Below are 15,534 nucleotides of genomic sequence, written 5' to 3' on the forward strand. Positions count from 1 at the left end.
AATGCATGCCAACTTTTTCTGTTGGATAGTTATGTATGCAAAACGCATTAATAATTTGGCCTAGATATGAGTCCATATCCACGAACTTTGAGAAGTTATCCGATCATAGATTTCTGATCAAGGTGACAATCAGATGAAATACAGATTGGATCGGATACATCGAGTAGATCAAAAATATGTTAATCCAAATCTGATATTTTTATCAAGTGGATCAAAAATTTAAATTTGAAACTCGACTATTTTATTGAAAAAGTAACTCGATCCAATTTATAATGGATTGCGACATATTAACCATGTTAAATGCTGCAAGCATTGCCACACTCAGCGGTGAGCAAAAATATCCGAAAAATTGATTAACTGATCCGAAACCAAAAAATCAGTCCAAAAAATATGGTTAATTAAACCGTCGGTTTCAGTTTCGATTTGGATTGTTTAAAAAAATTTCAGTTTCGGTTCGAGTTTAATTTTTTTTTAAAAAAAAATAATGATTAACCGAACCGACCATTATAGATATATAATATATAAAAAATATAATTCATATATAATATGTAGTTGACTTGGTTGTTTTTGTTAAAGATAACTGGCGGACTCAGAGTTCGAATTATAGCTTCACATATTTATTTTATTATAATTTTTTTATTTAAAAACCTAAAAAATGCTTAGCTTCATTCCTTACTAACTCTTCAATACCCACCAATTGTAGTCTTTTATTTTATCATAAATGCATTTTATCATGAAGATTATGATATTATTATGGTGGATATTATCAAGAAGATTTTATTATGATATGAAATTATTTAATATTTTTATGTATAGATGAAAAAAATTAATTAATCGATTAATCGATTCATTTAATACAATTAATCAATAATCAGTTAACCATATCAAACGGATCGATTACGATTTATGATTTGAAAAAATCGATAAATTTAATTTAAGTTAAAAATTTGAGCAATGATTTGATTAATCGGATCGTGCTCACCCCTAGCCACACCCATTTCTAATACAACCACCAACAGACTACCAACATATGAGGTCAGTGACTTCACAATGTACTGGCTCAGCACCTTTCTCTATACTGATCGAAATTGTTATTGCCAATATCTATAGACATTACCCAATGGCATATGCATACTTGTCAACTTGTAGGCTATGTATGGGCATTTGTTGTAGCACACGTAAAATAAGCTTTGAACTTGACGGTGGACTTGGTCTCTCTTTTCGTGACTGAAAAGCTGGCAAGACATGGAATGTGCACTTGAAGTGGCGGATACTGTCCAGGTGCGGTTTATGTGGTTTGCTTGGTTACATTTTTTGAGTTTGTTATGATAATATATCTCTCTAATTGATCCGTAGTTCGTATCTTTATTTTATGGTAAAAGGGTGGCGGGAACGGGAAGATTCAATGCTTTGGAATCTTCGAAACCTTCACCTTCCTCCTTTTGCTGCTTCTCTTGGAGACGAGGAAATGGAATCCAAGGGGAAGCCGATCACCGTAGATCATTTATCGGTGCTCGTAACTTTTATTGAAGCCTTGATACCCACTCCCCCTCGTTTTGGCTCGGCTTTCTTTCTTCTCTTTTTCTCTCTCTATTATTCTTTCCTATTTAATTGATTAATTAATTAATTCTCTTCATTGCCGAGGAAGTTTGTCCATCACCGATTTTTTTTTTATTAGTGCAAGAAAAGATAATAATTTTTAAAATATTTTATAAATATAATTATCAAATAATAAATAATATTTTATAAAATCTCTATTTTCGAAAGCTCTACTTTCAAGATCTGTTTGATCGGAGCATGTTAGAGTATGAGATAATCTAATAATTTTTAAAAATTATTTATCTAAAAAAATAATTAAAAAATAATTTTTACTATATTTGATTGGTGAAAAAATTATTTCAAAAAAAATAATACTAAAAAAAATTATTATATTTGATTGAAGATAAATCTATATAAAAATATGATCAAATTTACAAATATATCTTTGAACATAATTTTTTTTTAATACTAAGCTAGCATTATCATGTTCAATTAGTTTTTATATAATAATTATAATTACATAATTTTTTATATAATTTTATTTTTATATTAATTTTTTTATAAAATTTTTTATTTAATATATTTAAAAATATATTAGGATAAATTTAATGATTACACATACAGTTTTATTGGAGGTATTTTTGTCAAGCATGGATTACCATCACTTGAAAATTTATCAAATACCAATCTCTCATAGTATTTATTTTATCTTCTCTTTTCAAAAATAAATATAAGATTCATCAATTTTTTTATTATTTTTTTATATTAAAAATGATAATTTAAATTTATTTTTTTATACTATTTTACTTCCAATCAAATGGATCCTCGAGAGCTTTAAAATTTTTAATGGTCATCCCAAACAGGATCTCAATGCTTTGGAATCTCTAAAACCTCCATCTCTCTCCTCTCTTGGAGATGAAGAAATGGAATCCAAAGGGGAAGCCAATCACCTTCGATCATTTACCGGTGCACTCACTCCCCCTCGTTTGGGCTCGGCCTTTTTTTTCCTTCTCTCTCTCTTATATTTCCTCCTATTTAATTGATTAATTAATTAATTCCCCTCGTCACATGGGACGCCTGCCCACCACCGACTTTTTTTTTTTTTTTTGTCAGTGCGAGGGAAGGCAGTGATTTTGTTCTTCCCATCCCACCGTTGTGTTCACCGCCCCCGAAGTAGAAAACACTACCTCATCTCACGTGGACTCGGAATGGTCCAAACTCCAACCCCAACACGTGCTCACACGAGAACACCGTAAAGTGTCAAGTAGTACATCCCCGTGATTCAGTGAACAAGGCCACTTGACACCTTGGGAGGAGAACGGAAACATATTAATATAATAAAAATAAGGTATGCATACTGTGGGTGACCACAGACGCACGAGAAGCCACAAAATGACGTAATACACAGAAGGCATATCGTCTAACTCGATTCAGATGATGTAAAGGGTCTCACATAGGAGGGGCCAAAGGCATGGCCATTGGCCCGGAGCCATCATCATGCATGCCGAGCCATCACCCACCACCACCTGAGAAGATAACGTACGTGTTGGGTTGGGTACCAATGAGCTCCCACGGGGAATGGCAGAGAAAAAGCTTTCCCGTTTCTGAACTCTCAATTAGCAAGCTGCGATTCTGGTCACGGGTTAGCAAAACTTCCAGATAAATGAGTATATAAAGCAGTGGTCCAATAGGAAGGAGAGCACAGGGTATGAGATAACAAGAAGACATGGGCACCACTCCATCCAGCCGTTTCATTCTCTGCTTTTAGAAGATATTTGATTGAAAGAATTTTATTCTCTACTTTTAGAAATATTTGATTGGAAGAGATGAGATCTAAAATCAAAATGGATGACTCTCATTCCAATCATTTAGTTGAAAAGTATCTCATTTTGATTTCCAAATGAAAATGAATCAATGTATATAAAACACAATTCCTACTCTCCTCTATGAATTTAATTTTTTATTTCGATTTCGATTATAAACCAAATATTTTGAAAATTTGATTATTCCGATTTCAATTTCAAATCATTTCAATTTTTATTTTATTCTGATTCTTATTACGTACCAAATGCCACTTAAAGTTTTAAAAAAATCCACTCATACTACAGCTCATCAAAGAAAAGGATCCACGGTTCATTGCTTCCATGTCCATGCCTGGCCTGTAAAGTTATTGGCTTAACACCAAAAGAGATGGATTACAACAAGTAAGAATCTCGAGTTGAAGGAACTTGAAAAAGGAACAGCAGACCATGGCAAGCGAGGTAGAAAGAGTAAAGATGGATGGGAGCATGATCTCAAAGTAGAAACAAAATGGAGCAACATTAGATTACTATATCATTACAAAAGTATCTTGTGAACAAGGACAACAACACTATTATTACACACCCTGAAGCATCTCAAGGGAGACCCCATGGAGGCTCTACAAACATGCCTATGAAATCACAGGGATCTTCCCATCTGATGCAATGACAATTTTTAGCCCCTTGCTTTCCATTATCTGCAAATGTACTGCTCGAGATAGCAGGGATAAACATGTAGGCCAAAATGGAATAAATAGAATCAACTGAACACTTCTCTTTTTTTTTTTTTTTCCTCTCAACCTTCTTCATGTCTAGGTTGCAGGCAAGGCCTGCTTTATTGTGAAGAACCAATATATAGAGATCAACTGCAATGGTACATGGACAATGTTGATCCTTCCTCCCCCATCTCATCCAAGTAATAAAGAATTAAAGCTGCGACCACCTATCTTCTAAGAACAAACTACACAGGGTGACCCAACTTCCTGATTCCTGACTGGAGCCAAGAGCTGGACTCAAACCATGGAGAAACAAAAAAATGCAGGGCAACACGCATTTGTATCTACAGCTGAGTACAGAATTCCTTCTCGTACTTGGGGAAAACTCCAGACGATGTCTACCTCTCTGTAATGTGCTATGGGAACAGAAAAGTTGCAGGTCATGGCATCTGAATGCAACCAGTCGGTGCTTAGTTACAGTCCAATCCACACTCCTCCAGAAGAGGGCCATCCGACTTCGCCAGGAATGGATCAATCCGCACCCACAATAGAGAGAAGATGGAGGCAAGGAGAATGGACCAGACAATGATGATTGTAGGTGTTCTGTTCTGCCGACCAACCAGACCTTTGAGGAAAGGATAAAGGTGGACGATCACCCAGAATGAGAAGAAGAGCTTGCCAAATAGAGGTCCCCAAGATTCATATCCATTGTTATCGCATTCGAGACACCAGCCACCACACCAATGATGTTTACGATAAGAAGCGTGGTAGGAGGGATAAGCAATGTGGTCCATTTAAATGTGTAGAGCTCCGAAAACTCTTCATCATCACCAGCCTTCGACGTCACAGTGAAGTTGGTATCTATACCAGCAAGGACCTTCAAAAGACCCTGAAACACCGCAAAGAGATGCGAAGAAACACCTCCAATAACCCAAAACTGCTCATTTCTCCACCAGTCATCAATGCCAATGCCACTCCACCTCATTTCCAGTATACTCGTTGCAAAGATGCATATGAAAAGCGACAGAAACCACAGGCTAGCGACATTGCTCAGCTGCAGGGAACAGCGAGTGTGAGAATGCAGAGCAGATGCAAAATTAGGAGTTCTGTTTAAATTGTCAAAAAATCATACCTCTGGGGTGATAAATTTCCCGTGAGCAAGCAAACAGCAGGTAAGGTACAGTAAGCCAGAAGTGGAATCGATGTCCAAGGATAAACAGTAGCATTTATGTATGAGAAACGCTCCAGTGATTTCAGCCCACCCCTATATCCATACCAGAGAGGGCAATGTCTGCTCAAGAAAATTTCACCGACCCAAGGGCCCACCTAAGAACTTGGTGAAGACGATCCGAAAGATTGAGAGGTGCAGAACCTTTAAATGCAGGCCTGTCTGGTACGCAATAGATCGACCGCCATCCATGACAGTGCATTTTAAAGCCAGTCAATATATCTTCTGTGACCGAACCATAGATCCAACCAACCTATATAGAGAACAGAACAGTTAATTAAGAGCACATCTTCAGACATTTGGAGATCATTATCAAAGAATTAATGTCCGTTCAGAATAATAACCTCTTTTCCCCAGTCTGTTTTATCTTCATAGCCACAGCTAATGACATGGATAGCTTCCTTCAACAGTGAAGCTGGAGTAGCACCTTTCAGGGTCCCACCATTCTCGAGTAAAGTAGAAGCTACAAAAACAGGAGACTGTCCAAACTTCTTCTCCAACTTTTGTTCAGACAGAATTGATTTCTCGTTCTCAATTCCTGTGAATGTTATATGAAAGTTAATAAGCTGAAATTTATGAATGAAAGACCAAGGACAAACATTTATATGTTTGACAAACATTGGGTACTACCGGTATGCTATATACAGGGATCCCTAATGCAAAGAAGGAATAAAGAAATAAACATCAGCAAAAATTGCAATAAAAAATAAACATCAGCCAAAAAGATCTCAACGGGACAGCTCATTCTTGGCTCAAAGCACTTTCAGAACTTTCAAAGTATAGTGAATCTGGTCTAACAAATAATCTTTAAGAGCACAGCAGTCTCCTACGTGCAACTTAAAAGCAAGAGTAGATGCATAAAGCAGCCTTTATTGCGATTTGGAACAGACGAGGCTTATCTACTTAAGTTCATTTTCTGTAAGTTCATAAAATTCTTTAACAGACAATGCAAATTCTAATTGTTTTTTGTCTAAATGCTAGACCAAGTAGCACCCATTAAAGTGCTGAACGTATAAGTAATCAGAAAACATGTTTACAAGAAATCGAAAAAGGTACATCAGATAAAAAGAAAAAGCAGCAGGTCACTAATATATATCTAAACAATGATTCTAAGACAGGGTTATTGCAATGAACAATTCATCAGATAACAAAACGTGAAGGAATTTTTTTAGTTAAAAAACAAAATGCAGATATACCTTCAATGCCCTCTTCAATACGCTCCAGAGTAAATGCAGGCGGTTGATTGTCTCCTCTCCTGAAACCCTTCTTTTTCTTTTCCTGTTTAGCTTTTGTGCTCTTCTTCTTCTTCCTCCCAGAGCAGCAGCACCCACAGCAGCACCACTTAGGCCAGCAGTTGCAAGTCCTTGTTGGTGGCTTCTTAGACTTTGGAGCATCATAACCATAAAGTGCCTGTCTTCTGAAAACGCATCCAGTTCCAACATAAATTGGCCCTTGAATACCATCCAGACCTTTCATGTTGATCTGTATCATAAAGCTTGGTGTAATTCTTCCATGTATAGCCCGTGTATAAATATTGAAACAGAAACTAAAAATTCAAAAGAGGAAATAACATGATGGTCAAAGAGCTGGAATATTCATGCTTACATCAAAGAACACTATGTTTCGGTTAGCATATCGATCATGTCGATCAATACCATCAAACCTCTGTGGGAATTGCACATAGCATACGTTCTTTCCCACTAGCGGATCCATCATGAAACACATTGCCTCTCTTAGGGCCTTGCTGTTGTTGATGTAATGGTCACAATCCAAGTTCAACAGATAAGGTGCATTGGTGAGTACAGCAGACACTCTAACCTGTCAAGACCAATAACAGCAAAAAAAAAAGAAAGTTGTCATCACTAAATTAATCAAATAAAGAAAAACAAGTATGACAGACAGGTTTTTACCAGAGCATTCATAGCACCAGCCTTCTTGTGGTGATTGAACCCAGGCCTTTTTTCTCTAGAGACATAAACCAAGCGTGGCAGTTCGTTTCCTTCCATATCATGCCCACCACTTTGGCCCAAAAAGACCTGATAGTTCAGATAGCAATGAAATGTTCAGTTGAAACTGCGGAGAAAGGAGCAACAATGATTGTTGCTTGAGAGGCTGAATGCAAGAATATATAAACTGCAGACCTGAATCATCCCGGATGATCACGGACATTATTTCCAGGCCATGGAGTTCCATCCTGCATTGTCCACCCTTCCTCTGGAACCTTTTGAGCTTTTGCAACCAAAGCATTGATTCGTACCTTGAATTCCTCATATTCTCTCTGCAATCAGAACAACATGCAGTATATCAATTATAAGAATCATTGCAGAACTGTAACAGAAAAAAAAATTGAAGGATCACTCAGCTTTTTTGAATACCTTCATCGCTCTCCGTTCCTTAACAAATGATGGTAAGACCTTATCCATCAGATAATCTATCTTCTGCTGGAAATACCATTCTGGTGCACGTGGCTCCACATTGTATTTCTTACAGAAAGGAACCCATTTCTTTGCAAATTCAGATGTTTCAGATAGTGCTTCAAATGTCAGCATTGCAGCACCATCATCAGAAACATAGCAGGATACTTTCTCAACTGGGTAATCTACTGCAAGAATGGAGAGAACAGTGTTCGCTGTGACAAGAGGAGGTTCCTTCAGAGGATCCACTGTACTCACAAATAAGTCAATTGCAGCTAGTTTGGAAGGCTGGCCTTCCTTCTCATACCTGAAGAGAGATGCAATAAATCAGGCACATAGTTCAAGCAACTACCTAAAGCAAATGAGAATAATGAAGCTGGTAACTACAACTAACCTTAATGACAGTCTGTCAAGATAAGTTTCCCTTTCAATTGGGCTCCACTTTGGGAACTGGTCAAGAATCCACGAAATAGCAAACCAGATTTCACAGATTACAGATATGAGCCACAATGGGTATGCATCAGGAGTAGGATTCATGATTCGGTAATGAAAGAAGAAACCAAGAACCACCAGCCGGATTATGATAATCATTCTGTATGGGTTGATTTGGCTAGAAGGAACAGGCAGCTTTCTCGATAATGGTTGTCTAGCTGCATCCATTCTAGACAAGAGAAATACCAAGACAGATACTTTAGTATCAGGAACAGTAGCTTGAATTAGAAAACAGAAAGGAAAAAAATGAATATTGTAACTTATCAATATTGAAGCATATATTAGTTAAACTAAATTTTTGATGCAAGAAAATGGCAAATGAGAAATCATCATTGCCCTAAATATCATAAATAATTCATAGCATATATTATGACAAAACATCTACTGTCTGTCCTCACTGCTTCATTACATATAACCAGCAGGTCATGGTCAAATAAATTTGGCCCACTGAACAAGTTCATTCTGCCACTAGTTTCTAGCCAAATCATTAAATATGAATTGCCTCCTGAACAATGTCTCCACCACATTCCATCATTCCCTTAATAGATTTCTACTATAAGAAATATAAAAAATATACATCTACCACTTTGAAAAGCCAGAGAAGCTTTATTTTGAAAAATTGAAGGTCTCAATTGAAAAATTGAAGAAGGTTTGAAGAGTCCATGACCACACAAAAGCCAGAACAATTAAAGATATATGAAAATGACCATAACCACACAAACAGCGAAAACAATAGGAATTCACATGGTTGTTATGAGAATCATTAAGCTATCTAGAAATTATGCACGGAGTTGCAGGTACAAAGTGTGCCAGATTGTCTATAACTTCAGAAGAAAAATCAAGTGGTAAGGCATATGCCATTGTGCTACCATGTTCCTGGCACTCCATAGGAATTTTATTCCCCAAAAAAAAAAATTGATGCAATGAAGTTCAATTATCATTTGTAACAGAATGAACCAGCTGAAAGATATATTTCCAGGCCTATTCAACTCTATAAGCTCTTTCAAGATCTGCTGTGGTCTAATATACATTATCATCTAATAAACGCAAAATGGCTACGGAAGTTGGTGACAACAAAACACCATCACTATAAACCAATCTCAAAGTGATTCATCAAGTTATCTAATACCAAAGAGGCTTCAGGAGCTTACAGTGGTAGATCTGGCCCATCGCCCTCATTATCCCAATCTTTACCATCATTATCATTCCTCATATGCATTTTCTCCTGCTTCTGCTTCCAATTCTCCATCCTCTCCTTCCATGCCACACTTCCATAGCCATAAGCGGCAAGATCCTTAGAAGGATCCATGGAACGGGGTTGCACTGCAAGAAAAGATTTTTTTTTTTCAGTGAGAGACTATAAACTAGAATGCCAAGTGGATCAGGACTTAAGCTTCAAAAGAGGGCACATCTGTCAAATTTTTTCTACGCAAATCTAAGAACAAAAGATCCAATTTTGACTGTAAAATCCATATACCTGGAAGACTGGGATCCGCAAAGGGAAGTGGATGAATCCTCTTTCCTCCCCACCCATGAAGGAAGGGACGAGAGCGTGCTGTTCCGGAGGAATATCATCAACCTGAAAGGAAGAAAACCCCTTCATGAGTAATCCAGCAGGAGAAAAAGATCCAACCAATTGGCAATGGAAAGAGTGAAACAAGCTGGGTACCATCTCGCCATTGGTGAGCAGAGGGACTTGAGGCATTGTGTGGACAACTTGAGGCATATCGACATCACCCCCTCGGCCATAGCTCATGTGGCCCTGCAACATGGCTTCGGCCATGTACTGTATGTCCTCCTTAGACCTCCCAGCAAAATTAAACTCGTTCTCAAGATCATCGATGTCATCCTCTTCCTCATCGCCAGCAACTCGAGCACACCCTGTGAACACAAACAATTCCTAAGGACTTGGCGACAACCAAAAAAAAAGCTGCAAAATTGTATGAGATTAAAAAGCTTAATTAAAGACTAAGATCTCGAAGGCAGGCATTTACCCTTGAGACGCTTGAACCTGGTCTTGCATTGTGGACAGACCTGGCTACCCTCCTGGCGCTCGTACTCGTAGCAAGTCCGGCAGACAGGGAAGGCACACTCGTTGCAGGCGACGAAGAGCTCGCCGTCGGCGGTGAGGCCGACATCGTCGCCACAAATCTGGCAGATTTGCCCACTGAGTTGGTGCAAGGGCTTCGGCTGCAAGACCAGAAAGAAAGGATGAGGAAGAGAAAAGAAGAAACCCTTGAAATGCCCTCCGCTTGATTCAACCCGAAGCCCAAGAATGCAGCGGCCCTACAAAGCCCTAAAACCCACACGAAGACCCGCACTTACCCCCGATTCCCCGTCGCGACGGATGACGACGAGCTCGTTCCTGTTGTGAGAGCCGGCGACTAGACCAGCGCTCGCTTCCATCTCCGCGAAAATAGAAAGAGCCGGAGAGATGCTTCCCTTCCACTCCAAAATAACCCAAAATCCCTCTCGATCTTCCGATTTTCTCCGCAAACCAACTACAAGATGCAAACTTTTTCGAGGAATGGGAGCGAGAACCGAAGCAAGAAGTGATTTTTATCCCTCGATTCCGAGAAAGGAGCTCCCTTTTGGCACCCAGGGCCGATATCAAAGTTCCCCCATCAGAGTACCCCTAAGATGGGGAAGCCTTGCGGGAGAGATGGCAGGATGCCCCTGCCCTCTTCTCTCTCTTATTATTCCTTGCTTCTTACCACTCCTCGACGTGGGAAAAAGACAGAGAGACCGACGTGAAGGGGGGAAAAAATAAAAAACCCAACTTTCAGTGAAAAAACTTGAGAAACCCCTGGCAACCAGCGGAAATAGAGCTTAATTCCCAAAAAAAGCACGAAATTATACTATTGCCAGTAGCTGGGATTGGGAGCAACCTAAACTGATAAAAATAATAGAACAAATTATAAGAATATTCTCTCTCTCTCTCTCTCTCACACACACACACATTCCTCTCTCTTCTCTCTCCTTGCTTTCCCTATCTGCTCTCTATCACTTTCACATCTCTCACCGGACCCTTCTACGATAGTTTTTATCTCAATGCCTCCGCCGACACGGCTAATGGCGTCAAAACCAACCCTCTCTCATAATGCCAGGAGAGAGAGGGGGAGGTTGAGGTGGAGCCGCGGGGGAGGAAAAGGATAAACCGAGAGCGCCCCGTGGACTTCTTAATCCCGAAACGGCCACAGACTTATTCGGGATAAAAGCAAAAGGGAATTGGGGAAAGGAGACGGTAAGGAGGAAGAGCGGTGGAGAGGTGAAGTTATGGAGGGAGAAAGAGGAGAGCGTGCAAAAGATCCAAAACGAGCGAAAGAGGGTGGAAGGTGGCTTAAAAGTGGGATTAACAAAATAAAAAATAAAAAAAAAGGGAACTACCGCTGCCATTACTGCTGTTACTACCGAAATCCAAAGGGCAGCTCCAGTTCACCACGCACATGTGGGCTTCAGCGGTCACGTCTGTTTCCTGTGTGCTTCTCCCTATCAGTCTCCCTCTGATCCCACCACCCCGGCTCTTACCCCTACTGAGAATATCGATCGATCACATCACATCGACTCATCATCGGATCTACATATTCAACATCCATTTTATCGATCGATCGATCGAAAAAGCCATTACCGACCGACTGACGATAATCGTTATCGACAGACGAGTCCATTACCGATCGATCGGTGGCTATCGACCGATCGAGGATACGTCGGTCGGACATATCTTTTCGCTCTCCCAACCGACTGCATCATGGAGTTCGACGCCGACTCCTGTAATGTGCCGACTGACTGTCGGAGGAGCCCAGATCTTCGCCCGACGCCCCTCAACTGGCCACCGACCTACGGTCGGTCGGCTCCTCCAATCGCCGTACTACTACCAGAGACTGTCAGTCTGACAACGGCATGCGGCACTGCCGCCCAGAGGTATTATTCCATCTAAGGCATGGTCAACCCTAGCGATTTGACACCCTCACGGTGGCTCTGACAGTCCTCAGTGAGTTGACAATACTTCAATTGTTCGCGCCATTAATAACGACGTCATACCATGCTCCACTATATATATCGGAGAAGACAACAGTGCTAGAGGTCGATTCGAAACCCCTGAACTCCCTCCTCTCTAGCTCTCTCTCACTCGCTGAGCTCTCTGTTTTCATTTCACTGTTGCCAGTCTCCTCTCTGACTTGACCGTCGGAAGTCCCCGCCGGAGCCGCCTCCGATCAGTGTGGACTTTCTTTTGCAGGCATTTTTCCCAGCGACCAGACGATGAGGGGATTGGCCGCAACACTCCCAATTTATTGGGATCATAAGAGAATAGATGGATTATCTTCGTTCATCATTTAATTTAAATTAAAAAAAAATATTCATCCATTATGATCTATCACTTTGGATCCTTTCAAAGGGATACAGTGAATGATGAATGAAATGTTTGAGGGATAAATTTTTATATGAACAATTTTACTTTATTAATTTTTTAATAATATTATAATATTTTTTATTCATTTTATTCATATATATTTTTATTTTATTTATACCATTAATCATGTTAAATTTTATTATTAATTATTTTATTTAGTACATATTTTTAATATTATAAATAAATAATTAAAATTATTTTTTATTTTTTATATTTACTATTTTTAGTTAACTATTTTAATTAATTATTTATATAATTGATATATAAATAAAGTATAATTAGTTTACAAAATTATTTATTAAATTAAATTAAATTATTAATATAATTTTTTATAAAATTATATATTATAAAAATTATAAGTTTATATATTATTTCTTTAGTATAAATAAGTATTATAAATTGACAATGATAATAATAATATTTTTTTATTAAATAATAATTTAATAAAAATATTATACAAATATTATCTATCAATCTTTTTTTTTTTTCTAAATCAAACAGAAGAGAGAATCATTTACATTAATTTTTTCATATTTTATCAAATATATGAGAAGATAGATAAAAAAATTTTATTATTTTTTTTATCTATCCTTCGTATCAAATAAAGAGTTAGTCTTTTAATCCATCGTGAGAAAGTGTAAGGCTTCAATTGGGGCTATCTTGGCTCGTAGGATTGGAATCTTGGCTAAGGATATCAACTTGGATAAGCTATATAGATGTGGAATATCTTGATAGTTTTGTTGATTTGGTTAGAAAAATATTGACGATTAGGGATTGTGCTGTATGTTTAAAGAATATGATTTGTTATAATATCGCCGTTGAATCACACTTCGATGGATCTCTAAGTTTCTGAATTTTTTCATTCAATGCATGTATAGATCTCGAAGCAACACAAAATCCATCAGTGGATTCATTCTAAGAAAAGGATTCTTATACCTTTGTCCAAAAGTACAACTCATCCCTAACAGTTATTTTAAGTATTGATTTTTAGGTTCAACCAGCTAGAAACCCATTAAGAAAGTAACAAAAAGATTAAAGATCTAGACTGACGTATTATCACAAAATTGGTTGGTGTTTTTGGGGTGTTTTGAGCTATACGGGGTGGAGTGAGAGAAAATGATTTTGACTACATTACTGATTAGATTATATTAGATCAAGAGGCAAAACTGCATCATGGCAGTGTCCAGCTAGCTCCTGTGAATCATAGTTTTGTCAAACGTGTGCTAGATGGAGAAAATGCAAGTCGAGGGGACATGTTGGATTTGTTGTGACAGATTAAACTTTTTTTTTGGTAAAAGGACAGATTAAACTTTTCGATATGCTACATTATGGCATGATTTGCTAGCTTCATGAGTCGTACCCTCATCTAGCGTACGCTAGTTTAAGCAGTGAAATATAAGGGGAACTTGGGAATACGCACACCCTGGCTAGAGGAGATGGATTTTAAGGAGGCTTGTTGGATTTACTATGACATAATATATATATATATATATATATATATATATATATATATATATATATATATATATATATATATATATATTATAACACACAATTTAATCAATAAATATTAGATAATTTTATAAAATGAGATGGGCCTCCTTATATAAAGGCTTGAGTCTTGAAAATTTTATATATAGAACTATTTACCCATACAATATAACTATCCAACAACCAATACACTAATTGGTACGATGAGATAGAGATTACAATCAATTGTTTTATATATTGATTTTGGTGTTTGATGAGTGAAAAAGTCATTAAGATAGCAATAACAAGATTAAAAAGGTCTCAAATGATATATCATTGACATGTTTATTGATATTTTTGGAACATATATATAAACTTACACTAACTGAGCATGGAAAGTTTTAACTCGGTATGATTAAATTCGAAGGTGGATGCACAACAAGACATGATACCATAGGCTCCAACGAGTGGTGTTTCTATTCAGCATTACCTGAATAGGATGTGATTCAAGGAGGTTGTTTTATTTCTTATGATACATATTCACTTTTCAACGTATTTATGTTATAACAGGATTCCTCAACGTTTACTAAGTCATATTTCAGTGTGCGACAGCTAGAGGGACAACCGGCTATATATATATATATAGAATTTCTTATATATATATATATATATATATATATAGAGAGAGAGAGAGAGAGAGAGAGAGAGAATTTTGTTCCAATTCTCTAAAAGATATTTTTATTTTTTATTTTTTTATTTATTTTTAATTATCAGATTAAATTTGTGTCATGTAATTTTCAAGTAGACAAGGGATCTAGGTGTATGACTAGTACGATAAATATTTCAAAAAATAATATTTATATAATAATTAAATTATTTTTTTGTAAAAACTGTTCTCTGATAAAGGAGGTGTGCGGGGGTGGGGATAGGGGGATGACTATGAAGAAACCGCGGGCTGCCGCGGGTGGAGTGGGGAGAGCGGGGGTGCAAGCGGACAGGGATGTATCGAGGAGAAGTTGCGGGCCATGCGAGGTGGCAGGAGAGGGCGGTGGCGGCTGCAGCATGAAGAAGCCCCAGGTCGCATCAGGTGAGGGTGGGGATGAACCATGGAAAAGCCGCGGGCTTGCAGTGTGGGGGCGCAGAGAAGCCCTGGGCTACGCCATGGGGGGGAGGTGGGGTGGGCGGTAGGCTGAGGAGCATCGGCACTGTAGAGAAGGGGGACAAAGGCGTGCCGAGGACCCACCATGCTGGGTGGGAAGGGGGGACAAGGACATACAGAGGAGTCGTGATGCTAGGTGAAGGGTGCAGAGGTTGTGATTGAGAGGGGAGGCAGCACGAGCCGCAAGGGAATGGGGATGGTGGTGCAGAGGACGCAAGCAAGAGGGGAGGTGGCGCGGGCCCGGGGGGGTGGGTTTGTGGTTGTGGGGGGTTTCTTTGCGGGTTGCGGGGATGGGGGGTGGTGGTG

The 15,534-nt window shown here is 38.4% G+C and overlaps 1 protein-coding gene across 1 annotated transcript; it reads right to left on the minus strand.

The window, feature by feature from the left end:
* Window positions 1-4,302: 4,302 nt before the first annotated feature.
* Window positions 4,303-10,831, minus strand: LOC105052901 (probable cellulose synthase A catalytic subunit 5 [UDP-forming]). The gene is given in 18 exon segments (XM_073242900.1): window positions 4,303-4,769; window positions 4,772-5,108; window positions 5,187-5,209; window positions 5,212-5,364; window positions 5,367-5,535; window positions 5,627-5,820; window positions 6,479-6,764; window positions 6,888-7,100; window positions 7,193-7,318; window positions 7,417-7,560; window positions 7,658-8,003; window positions 8,091-8,357; window positions 9,340-9,511; window positions 9,666-9,713; window positions 9,716-9,767; window positions 9,858-10,069; window positions 10,183-10,378; window positions 10,514-10,831. Coding segments are annotated over 18 exon segments (3,264 nt in total). The 5' UTR covers window positions 10,595-10,831; the 3' UTR covers window positions 4,303-4,524.
* Between the last annotated feature and the right edge of the window lie 4,703 nt (window positions 10,832-15,534).

The sequence above is a fragment of the Elaeis guineensis genome, chromosome 8 (genome assembly GCF_000442705.2).
Source record: "Elaeis guineensis isolate ETL-2024a chromosome 8, EG11, whole genome shotgun sequence".
Classification (NCBI taxonomy): domain Eukaryota; kingdom Viridiplantae; phylum Streptophyta; class Magnoliopsida; order Arecales; family Arecaceae; genus Elaeis; species Elaeis guineensis.